Source organism: Engystomops pustulosus, chromosome 1 (assembly GCF_040894005.1).
Source record: "Engystomops pustulosus chromosome 1, aEngPut4.maternal, whole genome shotgun sequence".
In the NCBI taxonomy this organism is placed as follows: Eukaryota; Metazoa; Chordata; class Amphibia; order Anura; family Leptodactylidae; genus Engystomops; species Engystomops pustulosus.
The window spans coordinates 249,337,719-249,357,156 of NC_092411.1; the positions used below are offsets into that span (position 1 = coordinate 249,337,719).

At 38.6% G+C, this 19,438-nt stretch overlaps 1 protein-coding gene across 4 annotated transcripts in view; it reads left to right on the plus strand.

Moving 5' to 3' along the window:
• DLC1 (DLC1 Rho GTPase activating protein) overlaps positions 1-19,438 on the plus strand; it is a 267,434-nt gene that overhangs the window by 232,560 nt on the left and 15,436 nt on the right. For all 4 annotated transcript variants that reach the window (XM_072123882.1, XM_072123889.1, XM_072123897.1 and 1 more), the window contains 2 exons: positions 12,547-12,618; positions 17,226-17,307. In XM_072123882.1, coding sequence (XP_071979983.1) covers positions 12,547-12,618; positions 17,226-17,307 — 154 coding nt within the window. The remainder of the gene's footprint in view (positions 1-12,546; positions 12,619-17,225; positions 17,308-19,438) is intronic.

A 19,438-nucleotide genomic window follows, 5' to 3' on the forward strand; every position in this document is an offset into this window, starting at 1 on the left:
AAAAATGCTGTACCCAACATTTTATCTTCAGTAGTCTGAAAACTATCTTCTCTCAACGAAAAAGAGGTTCTATCCTTGAAAGAACATTCCTAGAACATTCCGAGAGTGATTGTTTATCCTTCACCAGTGTCATTGAAAATGTGTAGCTGTGTAACTGTAAGAGACAATAATGAGCAGAATGTGTATTTCTGTGTCTACTAGACAATGGTTCTCCAAATGATCCATTGTTCAGTGGTTATTCATCCCGCATCTATTTAGTACATATGGCCTCCTTGGACGTCATAGTCTGTTTTGGACATGTGACTAGTTGTGTGTTGTGTGTTTTTGAGGTCTGTCTTTCAGGCTAAGTTGCCTTGGTCTTAAAGGTAGGAGACCACATACTAAGTTCTTGGTTCATTTATTTCTCAAAAAGTTATTTATACTGAAAACAAACTGAAAACTTTTCAAAGGGTGGCAGCTAATTTGCTAAGCTGTACACAGATTGATCCCCCTTGGGGTGGTTTTTGCGTGTTTCTTGTGGTCATTTTACTTGCTAAGCCTCCTATTCACAGCAGAGAGTGAAGTGCAGCATGTCAGATCATTTCTGTGTGCTTCATCTGAAAAATAATACCGTAACAGATTGTAGAACAACCTCAGAGTATAAATCTGTCAGCAGCCCGGGAAGGGTGATATAATTCAGCATCCATCTGGCCCACAGGCTATTGCTGGACTGCAGCGTGGCTAATTGGTGTTAGGTGATGTCTTTAACCTACCATCTTAGTTCTGCCATGCTGTCTTTCCCATCATAGCAGATGGTGGCAGACCCTTTCACGTCACCTGACCACTGTCTGCATAGATTTCCCTGGAAGATCTACCATGAAAAGAATGTGTGGAAAAGGTTTAGCAGATGTGTTTACATCTCCGAAACATTCCTTTATTTGGAAATGGGACACTTGTTAGAAAATGAACTTTTATCACCAGTTTTAGAAGAGTTTATGGAACTTGGGATTCACATTGTAGTGTATGTTTTACTGCCAAAATATCCTTAATGAAAATGGTTCTTATCTCAATATGGCCACTAGAGGCGCTGTTGTAATATAAAGTGTTATAGTAGGATAAACATGTAACGTTTTTTTTCTACTTTGAATAAATTTCATTATGATGGGTTTACAGTTTCATGCCCATATAATTGTCAGCAGAGCAGCAGATTTGGCTGACAGGTACACCACCCAACTATCCAATAAACGTGCAATTTTAGTTCAGAATCTAAGTCATTTACATGAGAAGTGCAGATTTACCCATTGTCATTTACCTGGCACCATATTTTCCCTCTTTATTGTCCAGTGGGAAGTAGCTACACACCATTGTACACATGAATAAGAAGATGTATTGACATTATTTATTTGTGCTTGTACCTAAAGTTTTCCCATGAAGAAAGTTCTCTAATTTTAATTCCCCCAGGGATGTTAATACAATAGAGATAATTTTTAATCCCTCACTTTACAATTTGAATCAGTTTTATTGCTGTTTAATCTCCTATCACTCAGTGATGGTCAGTGTAATATTCCAGAATCTGGGCAGGGACTCTCTAAGCAGACACTTCATGATCCCTCTGTGCTATGAGATGCTGTGTGCTTAAATTATCAGGGTACAGGGTTTATCTACATTTTTATTTAGCTTCTGAACATTCTACTAGTATCTGACACATAGAAAAAGAGAGATGAGATCAGATATGAGAGATGACCCATGATCCATGAGATGGATATAAAGCACAATGACACTCAAAGCTCTGCTCCCTTATCTAATCAATACATTTTTAAGGGTTCCCATAGAATTGAAGAAAGCTTCAAGATGTGTTCATGACCATTAATGAGAACAGAACCCCTGTGATCATGGAGAACCAGCAGTCAGATCCCCCCCCCCCCCATCCATCTGATTGTTATCCCCCTATCCTATAGATAGGAGAAAACAATGAAACTCGGTAGACCCCTTTAAATGAATGCAAGGGGTAGTTTTACAAATCTCTACCTGCTTTTGTATACAATTGAGGCTCCAGAAGAGCCCCCCAGGTTATTGTCTTTATGGTAAATTTTGTATTCAGATGCTGTAAAATATTTGGCTCATCCTATGGCGACATGTCTATTGCCTATGATCCCATAGGGACTCCGTGTATATCCAATGTCCATTATGAATTGTCTGCACTGAGATTGCCGTTCTGTCTCAGAATGTGACGTTATTTTGAGCAAATTCCTGATATTAAATGTCCATTTACTATTGTGACTGGCGGCATGCAGTTTCTGGGTGGTGTCTATTTTGGCTTGGAAACTAGGATGCTGCTTTGAACAGGATGATCAGCAATGGTAAACATGGGGTCTTGTACTTCTGTCCTCCCTAGTGACAGGAAGGAGGAAATGAGGCAATGCCTTTGGACTCCTAGAGGCTCCAGACAATGCCAGACCCACCCTGACGTGCAATGTATATGACAAAAAAGCATTCTAAACATAATAATACCTTCAGATGTTTCCTCTTCCTTTGCTTGTATGAAAGACCGTATTGGGAATTCACAGTAATATGTAAAGTGTTTTATACTACATATTGTGTAAGCAACAAGAAAATAAATTCCAGCATCAGTGATGACTGTATTTGTATATAACCTTTAAGGGACCATAAAAAGCTGCGGACTGTGTTAGGTACTGGCTATGGAGATCTGTGTGACTATATCTTTCTGAGTGTATTGATAGTAGAAGCAGCACTGTGAAAAATGTATTCATATTCCCTGGGTGCAGCTGGACTTGGAGCACTGTGGTGCACTAGTGTGTGAGATCTCTTTACTGTACTGTCGCACTGCTTCATTCTTAAGGACTCCCCATCTCCTCGTCATTAGAGCTTCTATGTAATTTAACATCTACATAAGCTGTTGTACTTCCTTGATATTATTAATTTATAAAAAAAATGTTGGCAATGTGTCAAACAAATGAGTCCATTTTCATGAAATTAAAGGGGTTGTCAAGTCACAAAGTTATTCTCTATCCAGATTACAGGGGAAAGCTTGCTGATTGTACGGTTCCCAGTGGTCAGATCCCTACGGTTCAAGAGAAGAGGAGTCCTTTGTACCCCAAATGGATGACATTCTCTGTCTATTGAACTAACAGAGATAAGCAAAGTATGAGGCTCAGCTATCTCCTTCAGTGCAAAAGAGATGGATACAGCAGCAGGACATATGTGCAACCAGCCACTTTGTTCATTTGAGGGTACAACAGACCCCTGTTCTTGTGATCCATGGCGGTCACACCACAGGGACCCCCACAATCAGCAAGCTTTACCATTTCCTTTGGATAGGAGCAAACTTGATTTTTCACCCCTATATACTATAGATATCTGACCAATCTGTGTCCCAATATCAAGAAAAATCTGGTGAATCTGGTTGAGGTCAACTTCATTGTGCATTGGCAAGTGTCTTTGTTATTTGCTATATACTCTGCCCAACATTTATTAAGCTATCTATGCCAGAATCCTGACGTAGATTGCACATAAATACGTAGCGTATCGACCAGTATTGTGCCGCGGCTGCACTATGTACATCACCACACAATGCTGTGCACTTAAAAGGGAGTTTTGGTGCGAATTTAAACCGGCCGCCACACTTGTGTTAGAAGTCCCACATAATTGTGGTGCGTGCTCATTAGACTGAGCGCAGCAGAAAAAACCTTTTGGGCGCCCGCAGTGTGCGCCAGATTTATGAAGCCCGTGCAGTTTGCCTCACTACTAATAAAGGTAGGCCACTGGGTTTATTGACAGGGCAAACCTAGGTCTTAAGGCATTCCTCCAAAGTTAACAATAGCATTTTTTCTGTTTGCTTTTACAAGCACAATGTGAAATGTTAAGATAATTTTGTGATTGAGTTCATCTTAAAATAAATAAATTGCTATGGCTTATAGACTGATACAGTGAAATGAACATAACGCTATGGCCTACAGACTGATACAGTGAAATGAACATAACGCTATGGCCTACAGACTGTTCCAGTGAGGGCTCTGACCAAATACTGTTCACTCGTTCTCCGTGATGACCTCCTGGCCATAAACATGATGGACAGCTATCCTGCATCTACTCTACGTAATTGTCTACCAGATTGGCCAAAAGGGCTTGTCACTTATATGGTAAGAGTAGAAAAACAAACAGACTTGTCTCATCAACTAATATGCAGGCAAATTTTTACGTGTGCCTTAAACCTAAGAGATAAGACTGTTGGCAGATTGTCCTGGAAAAAAAAAACAATGTCCATGGTCACAACATTAACCTTTCCATGTTCTTAAACATTGACGGGCAGGGCGCTGGGGTGTAGTGTAAATAACCACGTGTGTGGTGCACAAGATGTCAGGATTGTCTTTCTTATTGTTTATTATGTTTGACGAATATGGAAGAATTTTAAGACTGTGAGATTTTCCCTGGACTATCTGAGAAGGCAAAAGAGATACTTCTGACTTCTTTAACCACCCACAACAAAAATTCTATATAGCACAATGTCACAATGACAGATAAATCATGAATGCTAGCTCGAAGCTCTGAGAACTCCATGGCTCACCAATGTCTATAGTTGTTTTGTCATTATCCAACATGTTAAAATCTTGCCAAATTTTATAACTATCACTGGAAGTATTGATATAGGAGCAGACTCCAATTTTTTGGGTGGTTTAATATTTTGTAATAATCACTATATAATACTGGTTCTTAGATGAATATCAGGTAGACCAGCCAATTTTGGTTGAACCAGGCCTCCAATGTTTTTGTGTGGTTGAATCCCCTCACTTGATATAAAGTTTATGCCACATGTATATGACACTGGCACAAATCCAACTCTTCATATAGAATATGTGCATGCCATGCCAAGTGTCTACGGATATAATGATGCTGTAATTTTTCGGCTCCTTCTTTGTACATTGATTAAGAGGGATTGGAATAGATTACCTTGTTACATTGTGCCATAGGATAGTTTGGGACCACAATAGTGAGATCAGAACTATATACAGATATATTGCTCATTTCTGATTTTAAATCCTGAATTCTCTAGAACCATGTCACTCCATCTAGACCACTCTTTAATCTGTGATCTGATATCAAGTGCATTATTTCAAGATGGTCCTTTATGGAATGCAGAACACTAGGAATCATGTATGCCCCAGCACCTGGCTCCTCTCAGTCTATGCAGTTACTCCCCTCCAGGGGTGACCAGGACTGTGACTGGGGGGAGAAGGGGCTGAGGCCATTAGAAAATGAATGGGAGGACCCGGACATGTGGCTGGGACACTGCATGAATGGCCCTGTTTATTTATTTAGCTTTTTCCTCTTTGACACTTATTGAAAACACTGATATCTGTGTTACCCTCCAATGGCTTCCTGCTGTCACCAATACGCAGACATTACTTTATGATGAATGACCCCATTGATAACACCAGCTCTTATACTTTCAGCTTCTTAAAGTCAAATTAATCATTTAAAACTTAGACCTTTAGTTAAAAAAAAATGTTTAATGGGGTTTCCAAGAGTAAATATTGATGGCCTATTATTTAGTATAAGTTGGCAATATTAGAATTGATCTGTACATTGTACATGAAATACTAATGGCTACATACACTATGCAGATCTGGTGTTCCTGGCAGCTGACCGATGGGGGTCTTCCATGTCAGACCACCACTAATCTGATAACGATGACCTGTCCTAAGGATAGGCTATTCATATTTTAGTTTTTGTTATATTTTACTTGCTATGATGTCCCTTATTCTTAGTAGTCTGGGAAATCCAAACTTACCTTTGCTTACATAGGCCACCTATTGGTTTCAAAGGACAACCTGTAATGCTGCATTTTGTCCTACGATGGCGCTGCAGAGAAATAAGAAACTTTCTTCCAGGTTTTCTCATCACAACTTATCCAGGGAGGTCCCAGCTCTGGATACCTTAAGTAGACGTGTGTGAATGGTCCTGTGTATAAACAGTCTTTGGAAAGATCTGGTGGCCATGGGAAATGATCGATGGGGTCTCTTCTGTTTACTCACAGGACTTTCAACACAAGTTTCTAACTATAATTGACAAAGAGACCCCTAAATCCCAAAATGTGTTGTCTCCTGAGACCATCAAATGACTTTTTATAGGGACCTATAATGAGTGGGCCGTATCCTTCCTACATCTATTTTCTGCCTCGAGTAGTTATCCCCTTTATGGCCCGTTTATGTAGTTTTTATGTTACAGTCCCTTTTAGGAATACAACTTATATTATTCCTTTATATAAATATCTCTTAAATATTGCTTATGCATTACTATTTTTATACACATGGTGTATATTTTATTATCTCTATCTATTTGGACCAGTTATTCCATTTGCATTGAATAAACTAGCATTTTGTATGCAAATGACTCTTTAGCCCAATCCACAAATGGGGGTCTACTGTATTGGTTTGGATTGTGATGACTTTACTTCAGGGTGGAGTAGGCTCTAAACTGCTGTCATTGGCTTTTCTTACAAGATAAAAGATAAAGCCCCTTATTGTTTCTTGGGAACATTTGTATGATTCCAAACTGTTGGGAATAATTAGTTAATCTTATCATGGTGCTAAAAAGCTATTAGCAAATGTAGATATGGCCACTAGCACTATATGAGAAGCAAATACACGTTGGACTCTTAAGTAATCAACACCTATGTGCTTATCGTGGAACGGGTTTTCCACTTTTTTTTTAAATATTTCCTAAGAATATCTCATGTTTCCAAAAAAATTTAAGAAGTCTAAGCTAATCCATTTTTAGCCTTTTTCAATTTGTAAGGCCTACTGAAAAAGCTACCCAAAAATATCTAACTTTTATGTACAGACGGTATGTGATTTTTTTTTTCTACTTTTTTGGGCTGTCGTGGAAAGCCCTGGAGCTTCTGGAAAGTAGTTCCTAGGTGAGAAGCCATTGATGTCTGATAAGTTTGCTGTATTGCAGTGGTATGTGAGCTTCCTAAACACTTGTTGGTATGTAGTACTACTTTGTGTACACTTTGAACTGTACACGTACAGTCTTGCTAGGAGGCTCTAAATGCCTGTGTAGCTTTTGAGAATGTCAACCCGAGGTACAAAGCCGCAGTCACTGATGCAAATGAAGTAATTCTTCAACTGTCATCACGTTTCTGTGAAAGGGCTGGCATGCCATCTCCTTCTAGGGATTGTGTTATTAGAGTGCGCCTTCCTCTTCGAGGAGCTGGCTCTGTACATCTGACTCTCCGAGGCTTACAAAAGCCTCTTTATTGAATTCTCTAATCTCATCATAAGTATGCTCAAGTACAAAGGAGAAGAAGGAAGCGGAGAGGAAATGGCAGAAGAAAACACTGGCTTTTCCAGCATGTCGGATAAAATAATCAGCAATATGAGGCTTGCAAAAGCAGAACTGTATATCTAGAGCCTGGGTTACCTTTTAGTAGGTCACGAAGAGTTGACAACCAAGTACTTGTCTATAAAAATGTACAAAAATTAACTATTCAAACTGTGATATGACTCTGTCATTATTGCCTACTACTAATATTATGAAGAACTTGTAGTTGAAAAGTTAAAGCTCAACATATAGTAGATAATGCAGATACACAACCACCCTAGTTGCTTAAATCCTTCAATTACAAATGTCAAAATTTATTTGACTCCCCCAAAAATTTGTTAAATCAAGACTTCAGTTCTAGTAGAAGTTTATTCTTACTGTTGAGGATTTACCATGTTTTATGGTGATGACACCCCCTAAGATTGGCTGATAAAAAACAGAAGTGGATCTGTACAGACTCAAAGCATCTGGCAGGGCTAGGATCCCTAAAAGAAGCGGGAGTGCTGATAAGCAAATCTTACCCTGCTGTTCTTAGGAGCCAGGATGGCCAGGAGGACGTCTGAGTTCCAGGTTTCAGGGCCATCTGTTTGCTTCTTAGTAACACTTAGATAGTCAATAGATTTTTTAGATGCACTTTTTAGTATTTTGGTTTTTTTTTCTCTCCTTTAAACTATATATTTTAATAAAAAGTACAAAATAAAAACTGCTGATCTGATTAATGATCCAAAACCTTTTTGTAAAAATGTAATAATCCCTCTAAAATTGTAAAAATCGAAATACTTGCACATGTTTGGTAAAATCAAGTTGATGCAGTCAATCTGGAAATAACATTTTGGGTCAGATTGGGACTTAGCTGTGAAACGATATATACTTTTTGAAATATTTTAAGTTCTTAGTAGTCTCTTATCTGGGATCTCTAGATTTCTTGGCCTAATATTCATGAGCAGCTTATTTTTAAGTTCTTTTCTTGTCCAAAACAGAGGATCACATTGACATCAACTGGATAATTCGAGTTGGAAATATATTTTTACATATTTTTTGCATTATTTTTGTATTAAGAAATGTAAGTGATCAGTTTTAAGTTCTTTGTTTTGAAAATTGTCAGTAGTGTGGAGGATGTTGTCCTAAAGTCCCAGGAAGTGTGTTAATATAGCCTAATAGTTCCCAGCTCTGTACACAAAGGAGATCTGCGAAACTTCATTTAGACGAGCAAACCCTAGCTTTGTGAACCCATCTAACAAATAAGGCTGCTTCCAATAAAAATTTCCTGTTTCCTTCCCCCTCCTGTGCCTGTTGCATGCGTATTACAATACAACAGTACAGGAGAGATTTCCTGGTGCATGTTATATGCTGCATCTTCCAGAATTCCTAGCAAACAATAAGATCTTATCTGGGTTTCTGAAATTATCAAAAGACGAATTAGACTATGCAACCAGTGGCGCGATCAAAGTGTCTGACTGGCCAGTGTACGCGTGTATGAGATGTTATAATACGATGGCGGAAGACCACCCAGAATTTTTGCATTGCAAAATTGTCTTCTCAAAGTCAACAAGGAGGTTGTCTTCTCACAGATGTGAACTTTTGCACTGAATATATAACAGATTGAACATTGAACATAAACTATGTTTTAGGGGTAACATTGTACCATTTATATTGGTTATTTACCCAATTTTAAGGACATCCCATGTGACTTGTTTGTTTAGAGCCAGCCATACCAGGTGAGATAACTTACACAATGGGTGAGATGTCTTCCTGTCTCTAGTTCCCTTCCTCTTTGTCACTAGCAGAACATTGTTTTCATCCCTTCTTTTTCATGACAAAAGGCTAGGTTTATTAGAAGAGAAGACTTCTACAATAACCAATGGGTATATTGGCTGTGCTTTCCAAAATCTCGAAGAAGAATCCAAAATAAATAATAAATAGAACGATCAGGTTTGCTGTAAACATCAGAAAATGGGGATATTTGTCAAGTGTTTATGGTCTAACACAATGGGTTAGCAGATCTTTAAAATCTGTAATGCTTTAAGGAGGATAGCGAATAGTGATCAATATGCTAAAGTCTCTGGCTAGACACAGTATTCTCAATAGACTATTCATACAGTCTGTTGTCTACGTTTAGACATGCAGTCTGCTTCACACATATTATATATTTGCATGTGAAATAGCTTTTCTCACTTTTGGGTCTGAAGTATACAGTAGTATAGCATAGGACTCCATTTCTAGCAATAAGGCTTGATACTCTCTAGCACAGTGGTTCTCACCCCTTCTAATGCTGTGACCCCGCAATACATTTCTTCATGTTGCGGTGACCCCAAACCATGTACAAAAATATTGTATTGGTGCCAAAAAATGCAATAGAATCATGGCTCCGATGGCTTTAGGCGACCCCTGTGTTTTGGTCGTTCAACCCCCGCCGGGGTCGCGACCCACAGGTTGAGAACCACTGCTCTAGCACATCCATGGATGTTTATAAGTTGTGTTGGGATTGACCTTGTTTCTATATATTTGAAATGCTTGGCTGATGCTTTTTATCTTTTTGGACAAAAAGATTGTTCTCGAGAAAGGTTTCTGGTTATGGCTTGACCATATAGAACATAGATGTGCAAGAGGAAACTTTCATATTGTCTTTAGTACATTTAAAGCTTCTGAAAATTGTATCAAATTATGTGTTTTTCAGAGTTTTTGTTATTGTGTAGCCCGTTTTTCTCTTTCTACATTAACTTAGCTAAAGTTTTGGTTGCTACTATATCACTTCATGTGAACTAGTCAACCATATGTCGAATACCGTTCATGTCATATAATATGAATGCCTATCTACATCTATAGTTTATTCTTCATTCGTTATGGGATATTCTCTGCCGGGTTCATGCTTCAGTTGTCTGATATGAGCTGGTGACAATGTGTGAGCTATTTCCTTTTATTTTAGGATGTTGTAACCAAAGAGCCTGTATCAACTCATCTCTTGTAAATGTTGGCTGGAATCCACCGAGTCTTTTCTGTACGTGTCTCTGTCCTGGCTTTTCCAAGGGCCCTTGTCTAAATTAAATTCTGCAGCCTGCTCTTTTCAGATGCATGAGTTATGAGAATAGGCCACTTGTCAATAGCTGGACCTGTATAGAAGTCCTACGTGCTATTTTCCATGTGTATTTCTGACCTCAGGCAGATGTAAACAGCAGAAGTCCAGCTCTGTAAATACTTGTCTGTCAATGAGACCCCCTCCTCCACCATTTTTTCCTCTAATGACTTGATCAATGTGTAAATCATTATGGCTACAGAGCCGAGAACCCAACACCGGGATTATGAGAATTGTTCTACAACACTTTCTACACTCTCCAAATCCATTTCCCTAATTAGAGCTGGAGGGTTATGAGTGACAGCATTCCTGGTTGGATCCTTTGTAGAAGTCTATGGAAAAGTTAGCTGGCCTTGACCTGCCTATTATTAAAAATTTCCAAGTCTTAAAATTACAAGGTCAAATGTTAAAGGTTTTTCGGAATGACCTCAACATGATTTTGTAGGAATAGATGAAGTGTCACAAGTAAATGTGTTGAGGAGCAATAGTATCCTAACCAAGTAGGTGGTAAAAATGTCTAGTCAGATGTGTCTAATGAAGTCTTTTTGTTCTGGCACATCAAGACGGCTGGTTGTAGTCAAGGCTGGATAAACATTGAGAATCTGATTGCTCACCACCTGTGTGCTCGATTAAGCAAAATGTGAAAGATTCAGTGTTCATTTCACTTAATGGAGTGTTTTTTACGTAGTTCTAAAGATCCGATTTTCAATGGGGTCCTGGCCTTTTCTTCTTGGCGTGTATGCAGCCTTTCTATTTTGAGGAGGTGTCACAATGCTGTTGCTAATCGCTAGCCCCGGGTTATCCAGACACATCATTATGTAGCCAGATTTTTATATTCAATCGGGGACGGAGAAGTGACCGTAGACTGTCGCAGCCAGCTAGACCACTTGACAGGCAATAATAACGCTCATAGACAGTGGTCGAAAGCTGTTTGAAAAAGATGGATGTTGGTAACAAATTTGTAGACCTGTGTTAAGTAAATGTCTAGTAAATGTTCTTTGGTCAAATGTCTACTACAGGTTAAACATCATTTGTTAATGTCAAGTCATTTCCAGTTCACTGAGTTTAACCTTGTCTGTCACATAAATAGGGTATCACCATGTAGGATATTTGCTCCAGAATCACATAGGTCTACCTTGTTTTCGTGTTCCAGCTTTGTATGCTTGAACGTTATGATTTTTGGATTTGCTTTCGTCACAACAAAGAGAATGAGATAACAAGATGGTGATATAGATTTGTTAGCTTTTTGGCCTCCAGCGTATTCTTTTCTTTATTTAGGTTGGCTTTTTAGTAAGAAAAAAATGCAATTGATGTTATTGGTTGTTGTCCACTATTGTGGATTGTCATCAGTGATGTTTTTATTCTGTATTGTTATTAATTTGGTTATTATACAATGACAACATATATAATAGAATAGGTAATAGGTTTTTGACCTATGGGATTGACCCCTGCCAATCCCAACAAACAAGGTCCAAGTGCCTCAGAATGATACAACATGTATCCACCGGCGCTTCACGCCGTGTCCTTTGGGTTTTAGAGTTGACTATCTTTCTTGATCCCAGAGAGCATGGATGAATCGCTAGCACAGATGCAAAATTATAAGATTTTCTTTTTCCAAATAGTGTAGGCATTTGTTGTAGATGGAACATTTTTGATGCCCTGGTTCTGTTATCTTCAGTTCCTGACTCATGTCATCACACAGGGTCTGAAGGCTCTGACTTGACACTCGCAATGCTTAAGCCTTGGGATTTTATATATATACAGGACTTTTTTTTTCACATAAAGCTTTTAAAATGTTAACTAGTTACAAAAGTTGTTTTAATCAATAGCAGTTGACAACCAGATCCTTGAGATGAAGCACCAAATTCTCATTTCATTAGGACCTTTAAGTATTAGATGGTCGACCAGATTGAAAGAACTTGAATACTGAGACACATGTATTAAATGTGATTTAACTAACAATCAAGAGGAAGTCGAAGAAAGTAATCCTCACTTTTAAAAAGAGGAGCTGTCATGAATGACAATGGACAAAACTATGTACTCCTTGTAGTAAATTTACATGGTAATACTGTTTCCATAGAGAAGATAGGAAGAACTTGTTACTCTGCAAATCACTAACAGTGGGGTCTCTGTGTTTCATTCACTTACAGAAATAGAGGCAAAGGAAGCATGTGATTGGTTGCGGGCGGCAGGGTTTCCTCAATATGCACAATTATATGAAGGTAAGTGACCCTCGTGTAACATTTTACATGTACAAGAGTAGAGACTCTATTGGAATTTTTCATCACATAGTAAATTTAATGATATTGTCGTCTTTTAGTGAATAATTAAATTTATTCTTATTTAAATAATGGTATATTGTTACTGTAAAATTAATTGTGTAACCACATAGGCCCAGATTTATCATTAGTGAGTCAAACTGCACTGTATAAGTAATGTGCACAGAGCGCCAGATTAATGGCGCCAATAGCGCTTAAATGGAGTGCACTCGTTTTTTTCTGCATCGTAACGCCCCTTTGTCACACTTGGTACAGTTATCAGGTTTGTCTTATACCTTAAAGGAATATAGAATTCCTTCGGGAATGTTGGGCTATCACCAGATCCTCCTTGGGCAATCTCTTGCCTAGCATATGGCCGCCACATGTGTCACCATACCGTGTCTTTGCTGTAAAAATGATGAAGAGCATTCTCTATCTTTCACATTATGCTTCCCTATGGAGAGGGGAGGGGTGAGGAGCATTCACCCCTCCACCTCTTTGGTTGAACATATACTATGCCTGGGGTATAGCATATGTTTGTGTGAAAGAAGCCCAAGGAGGAGGGAATAAGCCACTGGAAGGAATGGGCATGTTGCAATTCAGTATTTCCAAAAAAAACCCCTATCTAGCTATATAGTCAGGAGGCCCCTATTGAAAGAATTTTTGATAACTATTTTAATACATCTAGATCCAGGTACTTTTATTTCTATATGGAAAGATTAATTTTTTTATGTCATTCGCCTTAAATGAAGGTCATATGAATGAATGGTAGAGGGAGGTTGTGACATAAGCATAAGGTCACTTGGTAGCATTTACCTTAATATTTGACACTGGTTTCTCCTGACTCTATATGACGCCACATACAAATTCCTGTTATGAAACCAGATTTGCACGTAAGATAAATATGAAATGAATGGTAAATACCTGCAGCCGAGGTTCCTTTTCCTCTGTTATGTCTGTGTTGTGTCTTCCTCTTACGTGAAGGATTGTTACAGACAAAGATGTGGATCGGCGTATATTAAGGAACCTAGCGCCATCTCTGCTGGAGAAGAAAACTCATTTCCTACAATTATTCCCCATCATTAAAGAAAGAGGCTATTTTGTTAATCCGTAAAATGGTTTGACCTAGTAGAAGAATTCGGCATGACCTAGCGGAAATAGCTGACGTTGCCCAGATTCATAAGAATGTATTGTTTTTTTAGTCGAATGAGACCTGATTTAAAATAATTCCTATAAAACCTAAAAAAAAAAAACCCTGAGCTTCCCTGAACCCAAAGAATGAATGATCCTTGTAAATCTAGGAAACCTGTCATGCTGAGAAGAGGTTAACAACTTCTAGCATGCCAAAAATAACGAAGATGTGAGCTGTGCCTGCAGATGTAGGTCAGTAAAGGCCATTTCCTGGACAAGGCTTTGACTGTAGTCCTTTTCAATTGCTACTTCTTTGTTAAAAATAACTTCTATTCTGTTATACATTGAAGTGCTCTGAATTATAATAGGTTTTATGTTCACGCCTGGTATAATAGGAATTAGCGAGACACATCAGTCAAGCATTTGACATTGTAAAGACTGTTTTATTTAGTATATTCAAGCTCCATTATTATTTAACGTTTTTTTTTTTTAAAGTACTGTTTTCATAATTTTTTTTGTAGATTAATGATTGGACAGTAGATAAGTGATTTAGATTGTTCCCTTGAACATAGACAGCATGGAAGCTCAGTAGCTGCCAATGGAACATGGGATGGTACGGTGGCTCAATGGTCGGTTCTGTTGCCTTACAGCAGTGTTATGGTATATCATATAGTTGCTTAATGGTTTTTGTTGTTGCCTTACAGACGTTGTAGTGCATATAGAAGGGTAGCCCAGTGGTTGGCTCTCTCACCTTATAGCAGTGTTATGGTATATAGTATGGTGGTCCAGTAGTTGGCTCTGTAGCCTTACAGCAGTGTTATGGTATATGGTATAGTGGCTCAGTGGTTGGTTCTGTTGCCTTAGAGGAGTGTTGGGGTATATGGTATGGTGGCCCAGTGGTTGGCTCTGTCGGCCTTACAGCAGTGTTAGGGTATATAGTATGGTGGCACAATGGTTGGTTCTGTTGCCTTACAGCAGTGTTATGGTATATCATATAGTTGCTTAGTGGTTTTTGTTGTTGCCTTACAGACGTTGTAGTGCATATAGTAGGGTAGCCCATTGGTTGGCTCTGTCGCATTACTGCAGTGTTATGGTATATAGTATGGTGGTCCAGTGGTTGGCTCTGTTGCCTTACAGCAGTCTTATGGTATATGGTATAGTGGCTCAGTGGTTGGTTATGTTGCCTTACAGGAGTGTTGGGGTATATGGTATGGTGGCCCAGTGGTTGGTTCTGTCGGCCTTACAGCAGTGTTATGGTATATGGTATGGTGGCACAATGGTTGGTTCTGTTGCCTTACAGCAGTGTTATGGTATATGGTATGGTGGCTCAATGGTTGGTTTTGTTGCCTTTCAGCACTGGAACATGGAATGATATTCTGGATAAGTGGTTGGTACTGCGGTGGGTAGCAGTGCCACGTTGCAGCTCTGGAGTCCTAAGTATAAATTTAGTTGAGGGCAATATCTACTTGAAGTTTGTAACTTATTTTTGTAGGTTTCCTCTATGTACTTTGATTTCTCCCACAATCCAAAAAAACAAGTTGCATTTTAGGACACAGTGTGGGCAGGGCCTGGCATAACTGATACAATGCCAATGTGATGCCAATATATAAATAATAAAATGAGTATTCTTCAGATGTCAGAATAATAATTTATTGTATATCTTTACGTCAAGGGAGTCAAAAGTTGACATAAATTGAATATTTTGATACTTTTTGCCTGTATGTAATAGTAAACCCAGACCTCTGTGTGAAGCTTATATATGTTTTTTAACCAATAATCTAATAATAATTGTATGCACTTATCTACTGTTGTGTATATGGATCCTTGACAATTGATGTCATCTTTGCAAGTTTTATTTCATTGTCCTCTAAGTGCAGATTGCTAGGACATTGTAAGGGCTGAGACGGATAAAGGATCTTGTGTTGAGATTCCTTCGGTAAAGCTATTGCTGGTGTTTTTCAGGATGAACTTCATATTCCCCAGAAATGCTGAAACCAGCTGTTCAAATTGTAGTCACTGCAGAATAGCTTGGTATGAAATTCATTGTGTAGCAAATACTTCCCACCATTCATGAGCAGATGTGTAAATATAGTCTTTCCAAGTGCCACGTAGAAAGAATAAAACATATGGAATGATTAGGCGCTGGGTCTGCGGCTCCTTTATTTCAGAGCCTTTTGCAGTTCTCTATAAATTCTTTAGTAACTTGAATCATTTGCAAACATTTCTGAATACTTAGACATGTCATTACTAATAAGATGCATGGCTAAAGTCTTGTTAGGATCCTTATTAAGCACACTTACCTCCTGGGTAACAGAAAATTTAAAATGTGCAAAATTTTAGGACCCATGTTCAGACAATTATAGCCTAACAACTTCATTGGGGGGTCATCGGACAGTCTTAAACATTACATATAAGTCTTATACTTATGCACAAGATAAGCCACATTCAGGTGGGACACGAGTGATGGTAGCCCCAAAGGTCAGAAACTATGTTTATAACTACTTGGTTCCACCACAGAAGGTCTTTGACCATAATATAGATACGATTGGGTATAGTCACAGTGAGTTAGCAGCTGCAGACATCCACTGTAATGTTCATTACAGTTTTCTCTGTTTACACAAAAATTGCTTTAAGACTGATCCTTTATCTGAAACCAGATGTATGAATTCTCCCTTTACTCCATGGAAGAACCAGCAGGTGGCCCAGACCTCTTCATGACCCAGCAGTTTATCCTAGCCTTGGTAATTGTTCTTCCAACCTAAATTCTTTGAGAGCTTCTGACAAATGCCAACCTGCATCCCTATAGCCTGTGTCAAAATTTGCAGTTCAGTAACATCTTGTGATCCAAAGGTTGACTACTCCCTCTGTAAGTGCCCTCCTTCGGAATAGTCCGACTAACCTATTGAACAATTGATCACTAATCCTCAGATTTTTCAAGATACCATAAACATGTGTAGTCACTGGGCAAATATTTATCTTCAAGTAGGATATTGTGCATCATATTCAGCTTTGATCCTGTCCAGATGGTTTAGATTCTGATGGCTTGCACTCCGCCTTTGGGCTTTTATCTTGGCTTGGCCCAGCTTCCCTGACCTTCCTAGTGTGTCCCATGTGAATTTTATCAAGGTTACATGTAAAAGCTCCAACATGTGAACCAATGAGGCAGTTTGGTATGTGAGATGGCACCAGGAGTCATTTATCTTGGAAGGTCTTTTTTTATAGGAGACTACAGGAAACATCTGGTTCCTTTAACCCTTATATTTACCTTACAGTCATCAGACCTCCACTGAAGTTTGCCTGCCACTAAACAGTTACTACCCATGTCTTATGTAATCACTGTTATAATAATATTACTATTATGCTTGCTTTATGTTTGCTTGAGCTTCTAATTTACAATAAAAACATAACAAAATAACTCATTAAATCTTTGTTGCCCCTAGATCTTCTATTCCCCATTGACATCTCTGCTGTAAAGAAGGACCATGATTTCTTGGATAGAGATGCAATTGAAGCCCTATGCAGGTTGGTGTTCATTGTGTAGATATTTCCATTCATTGCATAATGTTTTTTAATAGGAAAATCTATTAAAGGAAACCTACCACTTCTGATGGTAGGTAGTAGATGTAAACACCAGGCACCAGCTCAGGGTGAGCTGGTGTCGGAGCTTACCTTAGCTCCGAGGTAGTGCGCAGCACGGCCGTGCGCAGCACCAAAGCTACCTCAGGGCTGTAAATCAAAATGTGTTTAAACCGCGATATAGCGGTTAAAAACACTAGCTAAGGTAAGCTCCGGCACCAGCTCACCCTGAGCTGGTGCCCGTTGTTTACATCTAATACCTACCATCAGAAGTGGTAGGTTTCCTTTAAGTACTTAAAGGGAGTCTACCTCTTCTCCCAGCATTAAAATGTGTTGGCAACACGTGGAAGAGAAATGCAACATGATTTTATAAACATCTGTCCATTATGCCATCTGTGAGAAATTCCCATTTTAATCCATATGTTAATGAGCCAGCTGGTGCACCAAATTCACGTCCTTAGCACCTGGTGCCCTCCTATTTCTGCCTGGACCAATACTCTCTTCATAAAATAAGATGGCTATCTGTCTTGTGATAAGCATGGGGGAAAATAGAAGAGGAGGAAAGAGATTAAGTTGGGATATAGCAGAGCTCCATGTGCTGGGGATGTGACCGTGGTGGACCAACTGCCTCATTAGCATACGGATTAAACTGGCATTATCTTGGCAAGGCAAAATGGAAAGAAATAATAAGGGTATGTTGGAAATCACAGTGTAATTCTATTAAACATGCTGCCAACAATTAGGGCAGGTGGTAGACTTCCTATAGGTAGCATTTTTCAACAAATATCTCTTCCATTGTCCATGAACCTTCAGTATTGCAGTTTTACCAAGCTCAGATGAAGGGGACTAAGTGTATGTCCTTTAAATCGAAAGATAGTTGCACCCTTTTAAGGGAATTAGAAAACAAAATTATTACTAACTAATCCTGAAAAAGTCAAGTCTAAATAATCTTAGTTTCCAAAGTAAAGATTTAATTTTCTATCAGCTGTGTGTTCTATTAACCAAGTATAGTCATGTATCCTATGTTAATTTTCAGTTTCGTTAGGGATTGTGGTTGTATAGACACATCGTAAACTGCAGTCTAGACAAATGGTTCTTAAACGTTAGTCATGTGAAGCCAACTTTGGCCACAGCCAGTCATGGTCAGCCACTGACCCATGCAACCCAAGGGACCAGATTATTGAAAACAAAGTAGACATTAAATCCATTACATCTATCTCATTTTGAGCAGTTACTACTGTTGAATAGTTAATAAACTACAATGTAACAACACTGTACAATGTATGGCTGTTTTTTCCATGTAACATATATCAAATCAGGTTTTAGTGAATTAAGATCTTAGCTTCGGGGCCCGTATATCATATTTAACACACTCAGCTAGATCCTTTAGCTGTTCTTGTTTTTCCTTTTGTTTCACCTATATTTTGGGACGTGTAGGGTAAGGGAGACTTGCAATTAAACCAAGCCAAGCAGAAAAAGAAAACTCAAGGTCAGAGAAAGACAACATATTTCATTTGTTTTCTTCTTGGCACCCATAAAATGTGACACGGGAGAAATGCAATCCTAGCAGACATGATTTTTCTTGTAATTGACACCATGCGTATCAGACAGATTTTAACTTGGATTTCATGAACTATTCCCTTACACTAAAAACAGTAAAAGTTTATCTTCTCCGCAGCAGACTGCTGTATCCTTTTCAGCCAACTGTGCAGTTTTGTTGTGTAGACACATTAAACTGAAGTCTCACAGAGATTAGACAGTCTTATCAGCAAGACTTGAGATTCTCCTCTGCACATCAAAGTCATCATGCAAGTCAGTAAGGCGAATTTTGTTCAACTGGATGGGGCTAGATAATTCTAGTATTTGAGGAGGTTTGGAAGGTTTTCCAGTTATCCCATAGAGCTTTATGTTTTTACATATGTATAAGTGCGATATGAGAGTAGCCACACAGAGATTATCATATGTTTTGGAGGTATAAAAGGGAATTAAATGTTTCTTTATTGGAAATGTGAAGTTTTTATAATTAAATTATGATATTGGGTTTTTGTTATATGTAATATATAATCATAATGAACAC